Source organism: Dermacentor silvarum, chromosome 1 (assembly GCF_013339745.2).
Source record: "Dermacentor silvarum isolate Dsil-2018 chromosome 1, BIME_Dsil_1.4, whole genome shotgun sequence".
NCBI lineage: Eukaryota > Metazoa > Arthropoda > Arachnida > Ixodida > Ixodidae > Dermacentor > Dermacentor silvarum.
Window position 1 is genome coordinate 180,444,969 of NC_051154.1, and position 23,096 is coordinate 180,468,064.

Here is a 23,096-nt window from a genome sequence, read left to right on the forward strand (position 1 = left end):
ACGAAGAAATGTGGCGGCGAGCACAGCAAGATAGCATGCTCCGTTGCGTTCCTCAAAACAGCGTGGCGGGCCGGTCCTAAAGGGTATCTTCGGCTGTCGACCGATACTCGGACGACGGGCAATACAGCAGTGAGAATGTCTTTCACAGCGGCGACAGCACTGTCGCCGCTGCAAGGTTTGTGAGGCGTGAAAACCATGCGTGGCTTAGTAGAAAGCACGGTGTCATTTTTAGACCATGTTGAAAGTGAGTCCACACATCGCGTTGATGGCATGAAATGGCGGAAGGTGCGGGAACCTTTGAGGGAGACCGCAGATTCAAACCTCACCGCGCGATAGCTTTCTTTATCTATACTTCGCCCACTCCCAATGGATGGACGGCACAGGGTATTGGGATTCCCACAGCGTGAAGGATCCACCTTTAAAAAAAAAAAAAATGGTGCGGGTAACACGAGCGACGAGGACAGCAAAGAGCAGAGAGAGAACGCGCAGGTTCGGAGGAAGAAGAGACTAATGGCGAATTCAATTGGGAGAACAGGAGCACTCAAAAGCACGCTGAAAGTGCTCGTTCCAGAGGCGACGTGTTTCAGTGGTCGAACAGGAGTGGGAGAGCCGTCATCCAGTGGTAGAACAAGAGCAGTCTCGCTGCGCCGAGAGCAGCCGGGAGCAGTCCGGACTGCTCTCGCCTGAAAAGCGGAGTACGGAGGAAGTCACGGGACTTGAACCGTCATATCCTCCTCATTTCTTTTTATTTTGCTTCAGTCGGCGCGCGCGGCGACAATGGCGGCAGCCAAGTGTAGTTGGTGTTTTGGTACCGCTGTTTTTGACGTCGGTGATACGAGCGAGCTTCGCAGCGATTTAGCGACAGATCCTGGCATTTCTAGTCCGCCTTGCTTCTCGTTGGATGCGCGGGGGACAGCGGCAGCAAAGCGTCGTCGCCTTGCTGAAGTGCTTGAGACGCTCGACGGTGACAGCAGCGAAAGCTGCTGGAGCTCAACTTCAGATTCAAGTTGCAGTTTCAGATGATCTTCGCAGGCGGACACTTTGTGGGATGCGTCGGCGCTGCACAAAAGTATGTAATACGTGGCCGCAAACGGTGACATGGTTACGCCCGACAGATTACAAGACGATCACGCGTGTTTTGCCGCTCTCCTGCAGAGAATGGGACGTCGATTGCTTTAGTCACATGGTGCATTTCTCCCCGCACGTCCCCCTCCCACCTGCTCTCCGAATGCACGCCGTATTCCAGTGGCGGGTCGAGGTGCCTGCTCTCACTGCTCTGTCGCCCGCCACCGCACTGCGCGGCGCCCTGCTCCTGTTCTCCCAATGGAATTCGCCAGGCGGGCTCGCGCCAGCTTCGACAGCGTCAGACACAGCAACAGTATAGACCGTTTTTTCATGGGCGCCGCCACTGCGTAGGCAGTGGCGCCATCTATGGGCAGTTGGTATGCTGGTTTGGGCGAACGCCCGTGTTGTATACTGCGGCAGTTTCTGGTGGATTTTTTCGCTCTTGCGCGGTCTATTTAGCATGAAGTGGCGTCTTCTACGTGAAGCGTGGTCCTGTGAGGCATAGTGAAGGAATTTAAGTCTGAAGTAATTAAGCGGCTGGAGTTTCTGCTGGCGTTAGGGCGGACGGAGCACCGAGCGCGAGGTGTGCGCGTTTGTTTGAGCCATAGCCTCCTCGATAGGCTATGGTTTGAGCTTACAATCAGCCTCGGATATCAGTTGGGTATTTCTGAAAATTCATTTCACGAATGTTACCGTACTGCAACATTCTCAGCACTGTAATTCTAAGCTCTGGTTTAGCTGCAACGAGTACTTACGAAACATTTGACGATCCTAACAGCGTGGGCACCACTCTTCTGGCGAATAAGTCGTGCTGTTTACTTTGACAAGCGTTCAAGTTGTTATCTGTAGGTACATTGGGCGACATGCCTTGTTTGATAGGCAAGGTGTCGGCCCACAAATAAAATAGTTAGGTCAATAATATCCGCATACCATACAGCGTGAAGCACACTTTTCTAGTGGTCGAACGACCAGCTGCAGACTGCGCGAGCGCCCGAGGCAGTACTAAATGCTGTGTTATAGATCTGTTTGTTCTATATATAGCGTATGGTCCAAGTGGTCCAAGCATGCGGCACGACCATGCGGAGTCTTATTGCGTCGTTATGCCGTGTTCTGTTTTATTTTGCCGCAAAAGGAGGACATATGAACTCTTTTTTTTTCAGTCTCCTAAGTTCAGTCATTTACGACGCACTCACCCACCTTACGGAAATTGTGTCCTTACAGATAGCTGTTGGATTCTCTTTACGCGATCCCCTTTGTATAGTGTGAATTACAGGGCAAACTGGCAATGCCGATCGAAGCACGAATCAATTGTGTGTATCATGTTGGTTTGCCAACCCCAGTGCTCGCTTTGTTGAGCAAAGCCTTCGGCCTGTTGCAGGAGGCTAACGTAGACATAGTGATTTGAAGTCTACTAGACTTAACATGTGCGAGAACGATGCCAGTGGCTGATGGAAATGTTTTACAACAACTCTTCGTCGAGTGAAAACCGATACATCCAACATAGTTCACAACACATACACACACCGCGGCTGATGATGCGCGTCGCATTTTTGCACATCCAAGAGAAATTTGCAGCTACTGTAGCTACTGTTACACTTAAAGGCTACACAGTGGTTGTTCGACGTCCTCGTAAGAACTGACATCCCGTAAATTGCACTCAGAAATAGCTAAAACACCTCCAAATCGTTCCGCAGCGCGCGACCGGCAACACATTCAAGCCGCGCCGCGCCGGCTCGCACAAACCAGAGAGGAGGAAAGGCTCGTCGCGCGCCCTTTCCTCCTCGCCCGATGAAAAGGTCTATAGAGCGGTGCCGCTTGACGGATAGCCACTACAACGAAGTTGCAGCCAGGATACTACATACTACGGTTACTTTTGACATGGAATCGTTTGACATTGTGATTCGCAACGGAATTGCCACTTCGTGTGTCTGCTTATGCGGATGGCACAGGGATATGCAGCACGTCATACAAAAAGTTATCGATGACTTTAACATCTTCGATGGTTTCTGCCACCTTTATTCCCCCTTCAACTCTGCTTTTTGGCACCCGGAGCACAAAATACCTTTGATGTTTGTTTGCGCCAACGTAAGCAGTTGATCGGAGTATCTATACCCTTGGTATGGTCTCTGATGGCCCTGGTTGCCAAACTGTACACAGCGCCACAGGTCCCGTCACATGCGCTTTTGCCCATGAGAAGTTACGAAGTTCCGTTCAGCATCTAAATTAATCATTTTCGTGGTATTGCAATAATCTCTCTCAATTCCTTTTCCTTAAATATGTGTTGTGACGACGAGCTATCCGAATACAAGTCAATCAGTTTCACAAAACTTCCAGGACTCCCGCTTGAAAAGCAGCCACTGCAACTGTGGTGTGCGCTAGATAGTCGGGAATAAGCTATTTTCAGAGGGCGTAGACTCTTCCGAGTGAAGCATGGTATGCGACGAAGGGATGCAATGCGGTCTTCGTATTTCCCCTATATGAAAACGGCAGATCATCTTTCACGGTAAAGCTGAAGTTGTCCGCACACTCCTATACTAGAATCAACTTGTAGCCGTTTTTTTTTTTTCTTTTTTTTTTTTTTTTTTTAGCTCTCGTAGACACTTCGCGCGTTGCTCACTCATGAAATGGTTTAGTTTGAGCCCACTGAGTCTAAAAACTTTCGAAAGTTTGTGAAATTAATTTTTTTAAACGTAGTGCATGAACTTTTGGGGCAGACCTCGAACTCACAATAATTAATTTGATTACTTAATTTTCCGCGCATCAGTTTTTTTATAGTTAAGAAAATAACTTTTTTGCAATATTCTGAAAACTGTCAGATCGTACGAATTAGAGCGTTAATGGAACTGAGGGTTTCCATACAACAAATTTGGGACAAAAAAATAAAAAGTTCACCGACGATTACGATACTCCCTAATGCGAATTTTTAGCGCAGCTCTACAAGTGTTTTCATTTCACGATATATTGACTGACGCGGACAATCCATCTCGTGCGGCACGTTGCAAACGGAGCGAAACGTGGCGCGACTGCCTCGCTAATCTAGAGATCGCGCACTATAGGCTTTTCTTCTCACGTTATCGCCATACCCTCCTCGCGTCTTTCACTCCCCGCTGCGATACGCGTTCGCTCTTTCACTCTTCGCTGTGCTCGTTCGCTCGGTCACGCCGACGCCGACGTTCACCGCAGGAACGGGCGCCTAAGAACTGCGCCCTATAAAATTCAAGAACCTTAACACAGCAACGCACAAGGTCGTTCGAAGTCGGAAGGACAAAGTTTAGGCAAATCTATGAACTGTCTATCATTAGCACTAGGAAACAGTAGAGCTAAATTTACTTCCATTCTTCGTATGAAACTTTGAACTTTTAAGATCAGTTATTACCGACTGGTATATGTCACGTGCCTTTAAAGAAATAGACTGCTTGCTCAAGAGCCTCAACTCGAGGGTCCCGCTTTCAGTTTTAATACTTTGGGACCCTCGTCTGTATAGTAGATTTATGTATTTGTGTTTTGTGTATCAATGAACTAAAACTTCAATTAAATGCGTAATTCAGCACCTCCATGTAGGTGGGCTAAGTGACCATCTCCTCTCATTCTTTTTTTTATATTTTTTTAAAGCCGAATAACTTTATTTGGCGCATTCGCGGTTGTCGGGGTCGGTAGTTGGAGGTCGCACTTTCACCGCCGATACAAAGGCACCGATGCAGTGGCATATGCTCCGCGCAACCAATTTCCGGGCCGTGTTCGTCGACGAACGCCAGCAGTAAATATACCAAATTAAAAAGAAAAAAAATATATATATATTCGATGTGAGCGTAGTTCCCACAATCTTATCAGCGTAGATATGGCATTTGCAACGGAAAATAAATATTTCGTCAAATATCATTTAACATGCAGGGGTATCGCGGAGGTTGTGAAAACAGCTAACATGGACGACGATGCGAAGGTAGAACTTGGCCTCGTTATAGACGTGCCTTCGTAACATTGCCTGTTAGGCGTAGAGTTGTGCGTGTTAGCGAACAGCCGGGCCTGCGGGCACGCGGTGTCGCGCGAGAGCTTTGGGGGCGTCTGAAAGTTCAGACGTTGTGGTGGAGCAATCGCGAAAGACCAACCTCCCGTCGTCCTCCCCTCGCCCCGTGGCGGCTGCAGGAGTGGGCTCCCGCACCGCTGCAGATGTACTTGCTAACGGCTGCTTCCTTTACGGAATTACGCAATGAAACCACTCTGCCTAAACGTCCCCACTGCAACAAACATATGCATTCTAGCGCCTCATTCCTTCAATAGCGCGAACACCTTTCTAGAAGTGTTCGGCTATTCGCTCACATTCAAAATCATCGTCGACGGTTTCTGCACAATACCTTTCCTCCTAAAAAACACCCTTTGCATGCCTAAAGATATTAATGAAGGTGCAGTATCGTGTGACGAGTTATGTTGCTGCTGATAGTTTATTGGCATCCCCTTCGAAACGGGGCGGTGACAAATAGTCACCTAGTATGCTTGAGTTAATCACGTATGCTATACATGCTTTTCATTCTAGCTTTTTTTTGTGTGCATCTCATCAACCTACCTCTTTTTCTTTTTAATGCGTAATCATTCTTTGGCGAGTACCCCAGCAAAATCTGTCCGTAACGCGAAAAGTGTCGCACACTTTATCTGCAGAAGAAATGCATAATCGGCGAAGTTAAGACAGTTAATTAATATAATAGCGTAAATGTTGCTGATTGGTAGCTTTAGAATCGATAAGGAAGAAATGTAAAAATGAAAAAAAGAAAGAAAGAAAAACGTTCTCGTCATGTCCTCATGAAAGCTTACTTTCCCGCATTACTGGTTTGCGTGCAAGGAAGCCTGCTTTAGGATTGCGGAGTATAAAAAGTGATGGAACAGCTGATTAGTAGATATGATAATGGTGTAATAGCAGATGATTGGTAGCCTTACAAAAAAAATGGTGATGTCACCGCGCTCAGGTCGTAACAAAAAAAAAAAATGTACAGAACGCAGCAATAAATGAGGATTGTAATCCCGTGAGTGTATGGAATAGAATTGTGTTTGGAACGTTATGATATGGTCTAAGTAGGATAGACATGATAAGCAACAAAAATACTACAGAAATTCTGAGAATTGCCTACTAATGCGTAAGCTTTCTTTGGCACCGGAAAAGCGATGGGTAGACATGCATAAGCTAGGAAAAGCAAGTAATGAAAAGCGAAGTAACAGCCGAGCCAAAGAATTCTTACGCATTACTCGACAATTCTCAAGAGTTTCTGTAGCCTTTTTTCTTCATCAAAACTTCTCGATCTACCTTGTTCTGCTACCTATGCCTGTAACGGATCCGGATGTAATGATCTCTTCCATGCTATATAGCGAGGTACTACATAGGCGGCGGAATTTTCGAAGTGAGGGATTTGTCGCAAAGTTTGACCTCCCTATTAGGGCAAACTTTTAAGTTCGCATAGGCTGTAACGTACTCCAGTTTTATTGTTGCTATTTCACTGTATACATTCATTTCACCATACGTCGGGGTAACCTTTTGCGTTCAGCAATGCACGATTTTCGCCGTACTAAAGCTCATGCCGAAAGCACCGAATATCGCGCGCCGGAACGCCATTACTCGGGGCGTATAATAAAAGTAAATTTTACGTATAATAAAAGTAAATTATAAACAGCAGCCCGTCGCCGTGCTAATATCCGTCAAAAACAACGGAAGCTCATACGGGACCGAAAAATCTGCATCGAAAGCACACGAGGGGCAGAGAAGAAATCTCAGAAGCATTCTATACGCTGGAGCTATACACGCCGCACGCATTCAGATGCAGACGATTTATTGGCATCCCCTTTGAAACGGGGCGGTGACAAATTGTCATCTAGCCTGCTTGAGTTAACATGCTTTCATTCTAGCATTTTTCTATGCATCTCAAGTTTTCTCTCTTCCGCAAAACTTCTCTATCTAGCTTGTACCGCTACCTATTCCTCTAACGGACCCGGATGTACCAATCTCTTCTAAACTTTTTTTCCACCAATACTCCAAACGTCTCTTGCTTATCTCGACAGCTGACCGGCTGATGCTTCCGTCCACTATAAATCTAAGCAGCGCTTCTAGAAGGTGTACATACGTTACCGACGGGTCTCATTAAGTGAATCCCTTAGCATTCCGAGTGGTCTCCTGATTTTTGCTGCAGCGTAGACATGCCTCATCTTGTTGATAGTATTTGCTCCGGTATGTTTATGTCTTTAGGCAACCAGCTCGAGCCTAAAACAGCAGGGCCGTTGTGGTCTTTGCGTTATCGTACACATCTTCCCTTCTAATTTCTTTCTTCCCATTCCTGTAGATCTCCATGGTCCTTTTTGTTTCCATTATTTGCATCTAATTTGCTGTCTCTCTCACTTTCTTTCTGATGACTCCTGGTTGTCTATTTACAGTTTCGATTATTCTGTACTTGGTTGCCAACTTCCTTGACCTCTTCCTCCATTCTGTGTCCACGCTTTTCATGTAGAGATACTTGTGCACTTTAGCCGCCCATTTATTTTATTGTGGTCCCAAAGTGCTCTATGTTTCATTATTGCTGCATTCCGCTTCAGCTTTATTTTCAGATTATCTTGGTGGGTGTTGAGTAAGCTTATGTAACGCCGACGTATTTATATTGCTTGACTATGACTATGAGTTGCTGTTGAACTGACACCACGTAATTACTCGTCCCTTCATTAAAGATCATATTCCCGATTTCTCATGCTAAAATTAAAGCCTAGATTTGCCGCTGCATTGCCACACATATTCGCAAGTCCCTGTAAATATCTTGCATTGTCTGCTAGTAGCACTGTGTCGTCTGCATACATCAGTCCGGAGACCTTCTGTTGCACCCTTTGCCAATTACACATGGATATAAATCAAACCCCAATTCACTGTTTTCCAGTCGTCTTTGGATGCCTTCAACATAAAGCGTGAACAACAATGGAGACAGAGGACATCCTACCTTCAGTCCTTGGTGAATTTCTACCACTTCATTCAAATTTACGCCTTCCTATACAATTAGTACTCGGTTGTCTCTATACCGGGTGTTTCAGCGAAAACAATTCTAATTTTATAGTTTGCATTGCCCCTACATATATCGCCGACGTAATTGTAACTGGCCTGTGACTGTACGAGCTCGTCTTATTTTCATCACCTTCGACTTTGTAGATGAGGTTCATCTTGCTTTGACGTCATCCAGCCGCAATTTTCTTCGTTTTAATCCCTTGCTCCATGTCGTTAGTCAGCAGTGCCTCGCTCTTTGGGCACAGGTTTTTGATTATCTGTACTGGCATTTCATCGGGTCCCGCGGCCGTGTTATGAGGGACATTTTCTGCTTTTTTTTTTTTCAGTAAACTGGTTCCTAGAGTTACTGTATATGCTACCTTTGGTAGCATGTGCAGTAACTCTACTGATTCCGAGACAACGACGCCATCTAGCGGCATTTGAAATGTAGTCGATGACACTTTTCGTCGCCGCTGACGATACACCACGGTCTTGGAAAAATTGGCGCCAATTATCTTGAAATATGGTGGCAACAACATGATTAAAGCTTTGACATATGATGGATGATGTATCTGGCTCCGTATCAGAGATAAATCTTTTTTTCAGTTATTTAAAGACCATGTCCAAGCGGGCGCACAAGGTGGCCAAAGCCTTATATGGTTTATCCAACCCTCTTTGCATGTTGCTGTCATCACCTACCTTTTCACCGGGGCGCGAGCGCCCTCTCACCCTGCTGTGGGCTTTTTCCTAGCCGCTGGAAAACGCGCCCTGCCTTCTCGAGTCATTTGCAACCGTCGCGTTCGATCTCAGATTGCACGCCGAGCCTAACTCTCACCACCTGCAACTTGTAGTGGTACCTTCGTTACCACTACAAATGTGCTCATTTTCGGTGCTTTTATGTTTTTAACATGTTATTTCAAGACGTAGTAGTTGCAACGTATGCCACGATACACGAAACTATAGCATGACTGGTGTAATTGAATGAATATAAAGCAGTAATAATTGATTAGACAGTTTCTGGGAATTCTTATGTGAAACTTGAAGAAGCACCTCAAGGAATACAAAGAAAGCAATAATTAGCTATTTTTAGTATAAGTACTGCGAGTTAACAAAATCTTAAATATACAAAATATGCGTCTCGCTCCTGGTGCACAACTTACAATTGTCAGACAGATCGCGCAAAAAAAAAAAAAAAAAAACAGTGCGAAGGTTTGTTGGAGTGAATACTAGCCCTATAATGATGACCATGATATACGGGAAAGCAGTAGCTTCGCAAAAGTGAAAATGGGTACATTCCGATTTTTATACAGGGCCATATTTGTTTTTACTCATTACAAGAGGTATCTGGTTCGTTTTTTACTGCATTATTTAAGCTCGCGAAGCAATGGTTTTCATGCCAGGCTGCATGCAGAAGCCCCCTCATACCTGGATATTGCGTTGGATCGGCTTTTCTGTGCAAGCAAGCTGGTCTATAGTGCGCATTAAACTGGCGCTGGAGCCTCCACATGCTGTATTCATTGCCTGTACAGTGCTGTACAGTAATGGGGAGTGTTGCACGATATTTTACAGTAATGAGTAAGGGCACTTGCACAGGCAGTGTTCAAAATGTAAAAGATTAGACGGCTCGTCAAGCTTCGGTTGAGAGTCGGTCTGAAATGGACTGCGGGCTTTTGCGTGAGTGAAAAGCCCACACGACGGGAAGCTTCGAAACGCTTATAAATAATAACCCTATCGGGGGTAAAATAAAGTTGCATTTGATATTAGTCGCACGCAATTATCAAAATAACACGCACTTATGAGCATCTACCATTGTTTCAGACATTGTTAAAACAGCTTACGTCGGATGGGGAAATTAGAAAGCCCGAGAGAAGCTTCTGTGTCTTCACTACTGCTGTCATTTAAAAATTACGTTTCCGAGTCTCCGTCGTTCTATTGAGGAACTGCTATGGGCACTGTGATACCTCAAGTGGAAGTTTCATTTTTCCAGACTCCCCAATCTGACAATAAATGGTCAAATCTGACAAATGGTAAAGGTTCAGTAATTCCAGACAGTGTATGACGTTGTTAGTAGAAGGATTCCAACGGAAATGTTTAACAGCGCGTAGAAAAACCTTCGATCAAATTGATCACCTGTATAGGCGCGGTCACGAAAGAGTTAAGCTGACTGCGGCTTTTCACTAGGTAGGCTAAAAGAGACCACCAAAACTCTGCGGCCATCAAATTTGACGAGGAGGGCGTTGCGGTGTGGTGTCCGCCTCAGAATATGCGTAATGAAGCGAACGGGAAGCCCGCACAGGGTATATTTCGGAGAATGCACTCCCCAGGAGTCTACAAAATTAGTTTTCACGCACACGCGCGCGCACACACACACACACACACACACACACACACACACACACACACACATATATATATATATATATATATATTAAAACGTTAGTTCATGTTTACTAATTGATTATACATTTGTAATGTTCTACTTGCACATCGTGTGCGTTTGGTCACATAGCACAGCAGCACAAACGCAGTAAACTGTCACGGAGTAAGACAATATTGACCCCTTTCGCGGCGCTCCCGTGGGCGCTGCCATGTTTGATCACGTGGTGACTGCGTCCATTGCTTGCCTCAGCCTCCTCCGTTGCCTCCGCGTTTACAATGCAAGCGCGTGACGCCGGCGCGGCGCAGCAAACCTCTGTTTCGACGCGTATCGTAGACGGTGACTGCGTGCACGACACGAAGCTTTGGCCACAGCTTTAGAGGACATGCAAGTGCTTTCAGTGCTCATTAAGCCTTGTCCAAACGGCGCGAGCAGCGCATACGGTGCTTGTACTAAAAGCGGGGCTAGAAATGTATTCCAAGCTGTCCAAACTTTCCGCTTATGAATTAAATCGGTATCAGTGTGCTCTGCGTTCTTTATTTGGCAAACATTTTGAACCAGCGGCTTGTCATATTTCTGACTCAGTAAAGTTCCTCGGTGCGGCCACTATCTGACTATTATTTTCAGCGTAATCAATCAAGGGTGTGCTCTGCTGCGATAAACTTGCTCTTGCTGCACACAAAGCTTGGAATTTAAATGTTCTGTACTTTGCGGTAGCTCGTAGCAAAGACATATTATCGCCAGTCCCTCGCTTTCTGTGGACCGCCACGAAACATTCAGCTTCCAACATTCGTGTCTTGTCGGTGTAGTCGCCGTCGCTCATGCTTCGGCAGATTGATTCAAGTGTGCGCCTATTCACTCACACGTTGGCGATAGGGTGGGCGTAAGTTTTCGTGCGAGTAAGGGTGGATGTGTGTAGATAACGTGCGGGAAACTTACTATGCCAGTAAGTGGCACTACTTCCTTTAGTAACGAGCGGTACTCACTCCCAAGTGCCGACGTTCCGGAGTTGAAGTCCTTTCTTTGGAGGTTAGCTATACAGCGCAGGCGGATGAATTATATTTTTTATCCTTGAGGAAAGCCGTGCATTGCGAAAGGCCGGCAACATAGGCGATCCTTATGTAGCAGCGGCGACACAGGTTGATTCCATTCATTAATATGTGAATCACTATTTTTGCAGCGAACTACGCACACGTCTTCCCTTTATCGTTAGACATTTTGCAGTATGAATTGGGCACAGTGCATTAGCGCACACCCAGTTGCATTTTCGACAGCTGATCGCACAGTAGCAGGGTAGAAGCAGTAATGGTTTCGTATTCGTGCGCATTCGCTGAGGCAACGTATGGCGCGCGGCCTAAAGCGCCATCTCGTTCGTCTAGAGCAAACTGCTCCACGAGAAGGGTCAATAAAATTAAATTACAGGGTATTATGCGCCAAAATCACGATACGATTGTGAGGGACGCCGGGGGGGGGGGACAAACGTTTAGGGTGTCGGAATTAATCACAAGTACCCGATCATTTTCGCATTCCGCCCCCATTGGACCCCCCCCCCCCTACCTTCATCTCAGCAAAGCAACGACGTGACCACTGAACTATCGCGGCGGTAACGCGATAGATAGTGGCGGAGTAACGCGGCGGAGTAAGAAAGATGTATACCTGGAAAATAGTACAGATGAGGGCACATGGACTCTGGTGCTGCAGAAGTAAAGATGAGGGAACATGAGCATACATTCTTCGAAACATGTGGTGGCGGCATGCGTCACTAAGGTCACTAAGCCCCGCCATCAGTGGCAGGTCCGTTGCAGGTAAAGTAGACGACATTCCACTGGTGGAATGCCGTTCGCATGGCGCAGTCTTTCAGCACGGTTTATAAAACAAAATTAAAGCGACAATATGGGCTCCAAAGGTGAATATTCTGCCCATGCGCACGACTTACTGTGTTTATTTATAAGCGCAATGTGTTCTATAGATGAGATTGAATGCTTTGGCCGGCTTTTCATTGTTTGCTTAACAGACAATACATCCAGTAGCACGTTAGACGCAATGGTCGCGTACAAACGCAATTTTCGTGCACAATGAGTTCAGCTTTCCATCAGCTTCCCCCCCCCCCTTTTTTTTTTTTTTACCACACCAAAAGGCCTTGAATGTGCCCTGCTGCAAGCGTTCGCTTTTCAAGACAGTCGCGTCTTGCATGCCGCGGACGGCACTTGCGCCTCTGTTGGTGGTCACGATAATCGAACTTGTCCGTACTTAGAAACGACAAATGATGTGCGCACTTAAAATGGCAAACTCGTCTCAGCCACCGAAACTTTCTGGCCTGACCGTCCAAAGAGGGCAGCCCTTTTCTTCACATCGTTCACCCACTGGCGTCATACGTTACTGCGAATTAAGAGCTGGGGCGGAATCTTATAACGGTTCCGAATGCGAACCGGTTCGCTTCGCCGCTTACGTCACTAAACAGGCCACTCCCAAGCCGGAGGTGGAAGACGGGGAGGACGCGACTAATAAACGAGAGAGTGCCGCCTCTGAAGTGTACGTCATCATATGACGAGTTAATCGAGAAATGTTTCTTCTTGCTCAATAAATATGAACTATTATTTAGGTATTGTCCTGAATGTGTTCAATTATCGTCGCTTGTTGACATATTCCTTTATTGTACATTAGGAAATTTAATATTAACATTTGTTTAACTGTTCGTCGCCGGGTGCTAATCCACGCGTTAAAAATTGTAACCACTCGAATCAAAGGAAATAGCCACATCACCATCAGTTGTGCGGAAATTTTGAAAGTTGGTTCTTTATGCTATGATGTCGTCGCACAGCCATCGGACGGTTCCCTTTGACAGATGATAATGACGCCGAAACTCCTCATCTGTCAGCCCTGAAAACGCGTCTAGCATCTCCAGTCGTTGACAGGTCCGGGAGAGCAACCCGAGGCAAAGAATGAGGGCCGCCGCCATGTTTTCATGCGTATGTAGTCGTACCTTAGAGATAACGCACGCGAGCGCACACCGCCACACCGCCCGCGAGTCTCCGAGGCGGCACGGCCCGGCCCGCGCACGGGGCCAAGGTCGCAAGCAAGCAGCCAAGCCACAGCAACGGAAGCCAAAGCGGACTACCTCTTTGCCGGTTCCACTCATGGCCGACGACGGGTTCGCTTCGAAAATGATTGACAGATGCGTGACGTGTTCAAAATTCGCGGTACCGCCCCGCTGTCTCTGACGGCCGCTGACGCAACCACAATTCTTACCAATCACGTGAGGGCAAGCGAACCGGTTCGCTTTCAGAACCGTTATAAGATTCCGCCCCTGGAGACTCAGTTTGCTAAATCCATCCGTTCGTCGCATGGAGGAAGGAAACCCCAGGAGAGGCCCTGGCCAGCACGAACGTATTGGAGATGATGTGGCGGAAGTCACGTGATTTTTTTCGCAAAGGAGCACTGGGATGTGTACCCCAAGTGTCAACGTTGCCATGACAACCGCGCTCCTGAAGCTTTCACTGCTGCTCTCGGTCTCTGAAAAGTGAGATAAGATTTTTCCGCCGGTGTATTTCCTGCATCACCTTTTGTTGGCGAGAAAAGCTGACTTTGGAGCGTAGTGTGTAACCTTGAAAGTTGTGTTTTGGGTCTGTGAGTGTGAGTGTCGTCCAGCAACAGATTCACTCAAGCAATCACGGCGCGGGTCTTCGTTGTCTTCTTTAACGTGCCACGGAAAAACACAGGAGCGCGTCAGCTTCACTAAAACTACTACAGAAGTTTTGTAGGCTTTGTTTTGACGCGCGTCAGGAGCACACACTTCCGGCGGCTCGTAACAATGCAAGTTCAAAGTTCGCGCCCATCTGCTCCGGCGAGCTGCAGAACCCCTGATTGGAGGCGCAAAGAGAAGTGGCACACCAACATGGCTGCACTTCCGGCTTCAAAAAAGTGACGTCAGGGCCTCTCCTGAGCCGCTATTCTGGACATTCCGCCATTTTCTTCGAGGCGTGACGTAGGCGCGACGCTTACAAAAATGGCGCTGATGGCCCCGTTTTGCTTTCGTAACGTGACGCAAATTTGACGTTTCGCCTAAGAAACTGTAATGTAGGCATTGAACATAGCGTGTTTGATAAAGCAAAACAGTTTTCCTTCCCAGTAAAAATAAAGCAGCTAGCTCAAAGCGTACGATTATTCCATCAAAATGGTTTCTCGCTTCCGTCGTCTGCATGCGCGCAGGCTGTCGTCTGCTTCATTAGCTAGGATGCGTGTCCTCGGGAAACGGAATGAGTCATCGTATATTGGCGCCCACGCGCTTGCTTTCTACCTGGAGCACGGTGTAAGATATATAAGAGTATATATCTTACACCGTGACCTGGAGACAACATACGCGACCTGCCAGTGATGATCAGCGCACGCTCTAGGCCGTGTTATCACTCTCTCGTGATCCGCAAGTGACTCAGCCCGACTCGTCTGGCTGAGAAGCGGCCGAATATCATCGATAGCGTTGCGCGCGCCACAGGTATCCGCTTGAGCGACGCAAACGCCGGCACTGCCATCTCTTGTGCACTTCGCTGCTTACTCCCACCGCGAGAGGAAACTTCAAGGCGCCGTCTTGCGTGCATTTATTTTTGTAAATTAAAAAGTCACCGTTGTCATAGCCTTTGATGACGCGAAAAGTCATTAATATTGATTACAATACAAACGCAATAGTGAAAAGTGCGAAATGTCGCAGAAAGTTTGCTAGTTTCAACCAATATTATTTCAAATAAACGTGTTTTAAATAAAAATAATGGTTCAAAACACAAATGCCGACACCACCCGAGAGCGATGCAAATGCTATGAACACGCGTTGTGAACAAAAGATTTTTATGGCCCGAAATGACAGGGAAAATGCGGCGATACGCACGCCTCTCCACTGCCATTGCATATGGCCGCTCATTACCATAATTCGCGCGGCTCGTCGCACCACAAATTATGGCGGAAAATATCTGCAATGGTGGCCCAGCGCAACGTCACGTAACGTCACGCAACGTCAAAGTGACGTTTACGAAACAGCTCTTCCTGTGACGCTCCTCACGGGATATTCCTTCAGCCAATGAACACACTGACATGCCGGCTATCTTGGAACGCCACCACATATTCGCGAAATTGCCGATGCATTGCACGAGCTTCTGCACGCTACCGCTTACTTTCTTTTTAAAGCGCTTAAGTCGCAATAGAGGTGCCAAGGACCACAAAAAAGTATTAGTCGATAAAACTTGCAGCTCCACGTCACGCTTCGTCATTCTGACGAAAACGCAAAATTGCATTTTGCAAAACTTCCGTTTCCCGGCACAAATTTCGAAACACGTGACCTCTGGACAGCCAATGAGACAGCCAAGATGGCGGATAATGGCGGCCGTGCAGCCGCCATGCGTGTCCAGACAACGCCTCCAACAGGCGCTGGTCCAGAATAGAGCCCCTGTTCATGGTTCGTCTCTTCCATGACCAATGTTGCCATTCATGCGAATATGAACGCAATACCTCAATTCTCGCAGTTCTTGGAGAAAACAGTACGCACGGAGTTTTCAGGTAGATCAAAGGCAGGCGAAGCAATATTTCACCTGTATAAAGGTCAGGTAATTGTCACTACCGTGTTAACGGTAGTGACATAGGAAAATGTCTTCGTGCTATAGGAAAATAAGGCGACTCGTTTTGTTTTGAACAATGCTGGATTTGTAACTTTAAAAACTGACGGTAAACGCAGGATTTCAACTGTCATCGTGCATTATTTTGTATATACATTAGTTAAGTTATATTCCTCTACGCCATGCTTATCTAAATTCACTGTTCATTCCTCACCTGCTCGAACACTAGACGAACGAAAAACGTTTCAGAAGATGCGTTTCAGAAACCTAATCTTAGGGTATACTACATTGCTACCCCCCTCCAAGAACACCTACGTTATATAAAAATTCACTTGTCAGTTTTAGCGACAATTTTAGCGACTTGTAAGCAAAGCTTTGAGAAAATTTTGCGACTTCATTGTCTCAGTTTAGCGACACGCTCGAAAAAAAAGTTGGCAGCACTCCATTACGCCGTCTTCATTCCATCGTCGTCGTCATGGCGTCATCAAGCCATTTCCTCTTCCTCAGCATCACACTCACCACATTACGAAGGAAAATACTTTACCCCTCACCGCCGCCACTGGTGATCGACCTCACGGGCCTGCGGCGACGTGCGGTTGTGAGCAGGAAATCGCGGCGGCCAATTTGTATACGGGGTTCTGTACGCAGCGCATAGAGCGACGAGTGGTGGATTCGGCGCATGCATTTCGGAGGCTACGGCAGGAAATGCTGTAGCGGACGAAGACGACGTTGTGCGCATCACAAGGAAATTTCTTGAGAAGATGATGGCGTCCGCTGTGAGCTGCTGTCACGGTGAACGGGTTCAGAGCCCGATGAATCGCTGAAGACTGGCGATTTTTTTGACACCAGGGTAAACCGAAAAGTTATTGCGCGTAATTTTCTTCTAAAATTTCGTAGAATCAAGTCGCTTATCAGATTTCATTTTAGGTTACGCTGCAGCGTAATCAATTTCATACCAGAGGACTGGTCGCAAACTTAAGTTAACTCGCTTAACATGGCATATCGAAACCAGTGCTTTCCTCAAGACAGTCGACCAAACAGCATAACGCCCCTGCCACATAAACGGGTCCTGAACGCGATCATGGTTGCCCTAATGCATAGATGCACTCCATCATGCAGCCCATCTTTGCGTCACTCGTCTGCTCATTAGGCAGCAAAGTAGCCTGCATCGTTGCTGTCTTCTCCAAGCTATCTTGTTGTCTACGTGTGGATTGGAAACGGACTTCGCACGGCTTCTTTCCGGCGAAGACGGCAAAACAGTCGTCTTTGCCGACAACTGGAACTCACCCATTACGAAGTATTCAGCACTGTCTTGGTAGATGACGTCCTCAGATAGTACACCTGCAAACGATCCCACAAGGATTAAGAGTTGCGTTTCCATCGCTTCATCATTCGCCGAGCGCCATCACGTGGTCTTCGCAAGTGTTCAGCAGAAAAGCCGGCTGGCTTCAGCGCTACTCTCAGCACCACTAAGTTCGCTGCTGCTGCTGGGACGGCTTTGATTTATCATTTCGAGTCGCACAATCGTCGCCGGTGCTCCTTGTCTATGCAAACGAACGTGAGAATGTAAGTTTTTATCACGCGGTTTATGTTCAAGACTTTGGTTTTCCAGAAATGGAACAGCGGGGAGCGGTCGCGGCCCATCTGTCCTTACGTACAAGGCGAATTATGCCGAAAATAAACATACAACCGCGTTTGTGAATATTTTGGTAGCAAAAAAGAAAGGTTCGTTGCATCAAGCGCCGGGAGTTTCACTGCAGTTTTTGTCATATGCACATTGAGGCGGCCTGCCTTCTCTTTTACAAAGGCAGCCACGCACTATATGTTTACAGCAGAGCCGACTACGCACACCAAAGGTAAACAATACACGGCCCTGAATACTCTCGCCCGTGATATCTGCTCGTGGGCAGCCGCCGAAAAGGCCTGCTTGAGCTCTAACATTCAGGACAAAGTGTTTGGTAGCACGCAATAAATTTAGAGCGGTTTTGTGTTTGCTCGTGGCTCTGACAAGTGATGTAACCTTTGCACACAGCGTAATTACAGACCTGTCTTTAGTTGCATGGCCACTGCCCAATGAAATTCGCTTCAATAATTTTTAAAGTCTGCAAGTTGGCTTAGGCGGACTAGAGAGGTTGAGCTTGTCCGGTAATCGGGTAAACGCGGGCGGACCGGGCGTTGGGGCGTGTTGCCGGAACCGTAAACGTGAGCGGCCTGTATGGTGCTACCACCTGGTGGCGCAGAAATCAAACAGATAAAAAACTGCTAATATTGCAGTAACCATGTGTATTCTACTGCGGGGCTTTTCTTTCGAGGAACCCGCATGGGTTTCCTTTGCAGCAATTGCTACGATTGGGTGGATGTCTCTTTTTCCTTTAATTACTTCTTTCCACCTAGCGGGTTTCCGCTGAGCTATTACGTCATACCTAATATCTGGACATATCGAAACAAAACTAGATAATTAGGGGCAGAATAATTTTTTTCTTGTCGATAAACCAATGTCAAAGACATTCGACCAGAAGTTTTCGAGGTCGCGGGCAGAGAGCTGCAACGACACATAAGAAATGGCCTATGACGTAACTATAGATACCCTCTAAGCGATAACATCTTCATGTGTCGCGATTATAACGCGTGGAATTAACCTTACGTCGAATCCTGCAACGTTTCGACGCCTCCTTGCTTGAAATATGTTTTGGTCACAAATATAGGCAGTGTGAAGGGGCTATAGCATCCACAGCGTTGCCTGCTTATATTATAAAGGCATGAAACCTGCTTATAGGCAAATTGAATTGATGGTGCTCATAAGAAACTTCACAAGCGGGCTTCCCCACATATTACATTCGACACCACCAACACAACTAACCTCGTGCTCCACGTGGAAACAAGACGTGAGCGCGCGGGCTGTGGCCACTACACATCGCTTCGGGCACCAGCTTTGACAATGCGCTGAGCCCGACCATTACCGTAATAACTACGGTTGCTTCGACTGAAATCTGTGGCCAAGCTAACAATATGAAGCCTTTGCTTGATTGTGGGCTTATCGTAACAATCGCCCATGATTAAGCAACATACCACAACCAGAGCTATCGTATAAGCATACAGAACAACTGTAATACTAGTGCCTGTAGGCTCCCTATGCCTAACATATACACAGCGCCACTATTGAGAAATACTGTCACTAGTTGTCAACGTGCGAAACTTGACGATGCGCAGGCTGTGTTCTCGGATATTAGAAGCTGAAGGTAGCCGGATGGCTCGAAGAACAGGTCAGCTGTCTTATGCAAAGCTCATACATGCATGCAGCTTGAAGATGAATATATGAAGCAAAAGGAAGTGATGAAATGTTGCGGCAAGGCAGTTACCCGGCGTTAATTGCTACGATTTTCTGAGAGAATACTGAATAAGACGTGATAACGATAATACTATAATATATATATTGATAACGGGCGCCTAGCATCCGTTTACTGGATAAAGCAAAATTGTTCTGAACTGACGATTCGCTTGCAGTGTCTGAACCAGTTAAGGATGCACTGCAGCACTTCGCTATTCGTTTCATCGGTGGAACATCTGCGCGTAGCCATTCGTTTTACACAGTGCAGACTGCGTGCAGAATGAGGTCACAACATCCCCTACACTTGCGGAAGAGGCAGTGCAGGCTTCGTGCCAGAGTGCCGGACTCGTTCTGCACTGGAGTGAACCATTTCACGAAGTACACAAGGAATCGAAGTGACCTACATTTCACCTTTTCCATCGATAACGCTTTACAGAGACGTTGTAGTCGTTGTCGCGCTGTATTAGCAAAATGAGGTTAGACGGCACACGCCGAAAAGGAAATGCCGAGTCGGTCCAGCAAATTTCTGCTTTTCTCATTTCTTCATAGAATTCTCTGACAAAACACGGAGAGAGAAACTTGAACAAGAACGATGATAGTACTATAAGCATGGAGGACGCCCGGGCCTAACTCCGCCTGGGCTCATGCTGATTCGACAGCGAGCACCTGGTCCGGCTAGCGGGCTAAGTTAGGGGTATGTATTAAAACCTTAGTTACTCGGGTTACGACCGACGTCGGACCAAAGCGTCTTCGTATATCACTCGTCGGGCCCGGCTACATCATCTAGTGCGATGCAGCTTGTTCGCGCGCCACCGCGAATGTGTGATACTGTGTAAAACAGTGCGCTGGTAACCTTTACGAAACTTAGCGAAACTAGAAAGCGATATAGCGAAAAACGTTATAAGGAGTACAGAGGTTAGAGCGATAGGCAGGCGCCACAAACCACTCTCACGGTCGCCATCGGAAAGGGCTCTGCGAAGCCCTGCAATAGGTTCCTCTTGAAGCCAATCCCAAAGCAGGCAAACACGAATTTGGACACGCTTCTTTGTCACAGACGAATCCGTGCAAACTGTTCACCAGAGCCCGTACCGAGTCGCGATAGGTGAGTGCGACGCCATCAGGACACAACGGCATCGCCTCGTGACGACTTCGCGTGATCGTTTCGAATGTCGGCGCACCGGGGCCGATTGGGGCCGGCGCTTCAATGCAAACGATGTCGTTTCACCGGCTTGGGCGACGGCGAAACGTCGACCGCAATCGGCAGCGACGCGTCGATATTGAAAACCACGACGCAACCTCTGTCACAGGGCGTTCCCGTAAAACGTTATGGGGCTGTCCTTCCGGCGTTTCCTCGAGCGTTATGCACTGACAGCGTTACAATCCACGCAATAAAGAAGATGAACTTTTCATAATTGGTCACCTGGTAGGTACTCGGTTCCAGCATTTACGTCCTCCTCCCTGTGCAATCCATCTGCGCAGACAGCAAGTTCGCTGCTCTAATAGGCTTATGATAAAAAATTTCTGCTACTATACATTACGCCAAGTATCTACATACACACACCACAGCTATACATCCTCTCCGTAAGGCAGTTTGTGCAGAGAAATGAACAGTTTATTAGCAAAATGTATCCTATCAGCCCAATACGACTCACACGAAAAAATAAATCGGCCAGGGGCACAATTGTGTTCTTCAGCTTGCTCCTCGCTGCGAAGAATACAAGGACAAAATCCTCTCCCGCTGCTATTGCGTGCATTCGCTTGTCACCAAAGAAGGAAGGAAAGAAACCCACTGGTCCCTCGTAGAGTTACTACATATGCTATCAAAGGTGTAGCATATACTGTAGCCCCTCGGTGCCACCTCCCAGCCCGTCTCCACCCACCCACCTCGAATGTGCCTATCCGTCAGTAGTTTGCGGCGGCGCTTCTAAGTAAACCGGGTCAGACCAAACGACAAAGCAGATAATTATCTGCTTTCCTGCAGATGTTGAAAAGTTCATTGCGAGAGACAGTCCCACGACAAGTGCGTTCCTTTATACGTGAAACGCGTATGAAGGAACGTACTTCGTTTTCCTTCAATATTCTCCAGTTTCGTAGTATACACCCCGCATATCAACATTCCGAAAAAACGCACGACGCCCATATACACGCATACATCGACCCAGCATACCTGACGGCGTAAGAAAAGCCCGAAATCAAGAGGGCGAGCATGAGTTCTGTGTGCCGAAACACGACAAAAATGCGTCGGCCATGTCGTGTCGAATACGCTAAGTTCTCGTCAGATCACCATAAAAGCATTGAGCTCGGTCAGCCTTGAGATGAAAGCGAAAATTCAGAATAGTTGATCGCGAGGGACAAACGAGAGCGCTTAGAACAACGAACATAACGACGACGAGATGGATCTGTGAACGCAAGGTTCTTTTAGCAGAGAGAAGCATTGCGCATATCTTTTGGTATCTGTTTGAGATCCAGTAAAGTGCTCGTTCATATAGAGCCTGATTCGTGCTTTTTCAATAATTTCCTACAAAGAATAAATAAATGATACGCAATGGTGCTCAAGTCACGACAGGTACCGTGTGCCACATACGCAGCACATGATTCCCTGCGTCCTTTCTGCACGGTGTCCATGATTATTTCTCTCTCTGTCCTGTGTCGCGATGCTAGTTTCATTTGCACTAACCAGCATTACTGAGCCACATCTTGCCGTTCTGGTGCAAAGAAAGGGTGTTGATCTACGATGGAAGAAACTATAAAATTGTTCTCAAAAGCGCACTCGAGCTCAGAATTTACAATTGACTTTCCTTTCGCGGACACCTCTAGTACGACAATCATTTAATTAATTCGAAAGAGCAATACAACAGCACAGGAACAGAGGAGGGTTTGCTTCCTTACAGACGTAAACAATCAAGGCCTCAAATAGGAAATGTCACGTTTCGCGTAGCTCAGGCAATCGTAAATACATAGTCCACAGCCCTATGAGGGCTGCACTATAGCATGTTTCGGAAGTATACAGGGCTGCCTAAGGTCTAAGCACAACGAAGGATGGTGTGATCGAATGCTCAACAAGACGGCTGGCAGCATGTGGCGTGCTGGTAGCGTGTTTCAGAGTCCTGGTATATGAAAGCAAGTCTAAAGACCGAGGAAACGCAATTACCCCGAGAGCTAACCTGTGTGTCAGAGAAGACATCGTTAGCAAAGCGTGGGAACAATAAAGCAGTTAATAAAGGCAGGAACGATTACAAAACGTATGTGGACCGCGATTAAGTATATGCATGGAGTACCACACGGGCTCCGAAGAGCAAGAGAAAGCAACGAAGTTTAAACGTTTAAATTCGAGGCCTGAGAAAGAAGCAGTTCTGAACAGATGGCATCGAAATACTTCGTCACCAAGAATGGCCTTTGATTGCAACATTCCTTACTAACCCCATAACCACGGCACGCCCTATCTAGTCCTGTAGTTTACAGGGACGTCGGACGTGTTGGTAAGTGCGTGGAGGTCGGAGAAAAAAAAAAGGGGAAGGCGGGGGGGGGGGGGGGGGGGTATTGTCGACAGCACTTACTTGCCCGTTACTGAGCTTAGCAGTCCAAGTACCTCCACTGGCAGTCACACCGAATTCTGGAAGGGAGCACCACAATACCCGGCCTCCCGCTCCCCCTTCCAACGCCAAAGTACAGGCAATGCATAAATAAACGCTTTATTAATGAATTCATTCTTCACTTTGACCA

The 23,096-nt window shown here is 47.0% G+C and overlaps 1 protein-coding gene across 14 annotated transcripts in view; it reads right to left on the reverse strand.

Moving 5' to 3' along the window:
• Window positions 1–23,096, reverse strand: part of LOC119436478 (CCR4-NOT transcription complex subunit 6-like) — a 264,798-nt gene that overhangs the window by 166,484 nt on the left and 75,218 nt on the right. For 4 of the 14 annotated variants that reach the window (XM_049658002.1, XM_049658009.1, XM_049658005.1 and 1 more), the window contains exons 5-7: window positions 20,794–20,844; window positions 17,333–17,386; window positions 12,102–12,140 (exon numbers count right to left, since the gene is read on the reverse strand). The exons of 5 other annotated variants lie outside the window; for them this stretch is intronic. In XM_049658002.1, coding sequence (XP_049513959.1) covers window positions 12,102–12,140; window positions 17,333–17,386; window positions 20,794–20,844 — 144 coding nt within the window. The remainder of the gene's footprint in view (window positions 1–12,101; window positions 12,141–17,332; window positions 17,387–20,793; window positions 20,845–23,096) is intronic. 5 more of the 14 variants (XM_049658025.1, XM_049657998.1, XM_037703327.2 and 2 more) reach the window with 4 other exon arrangements.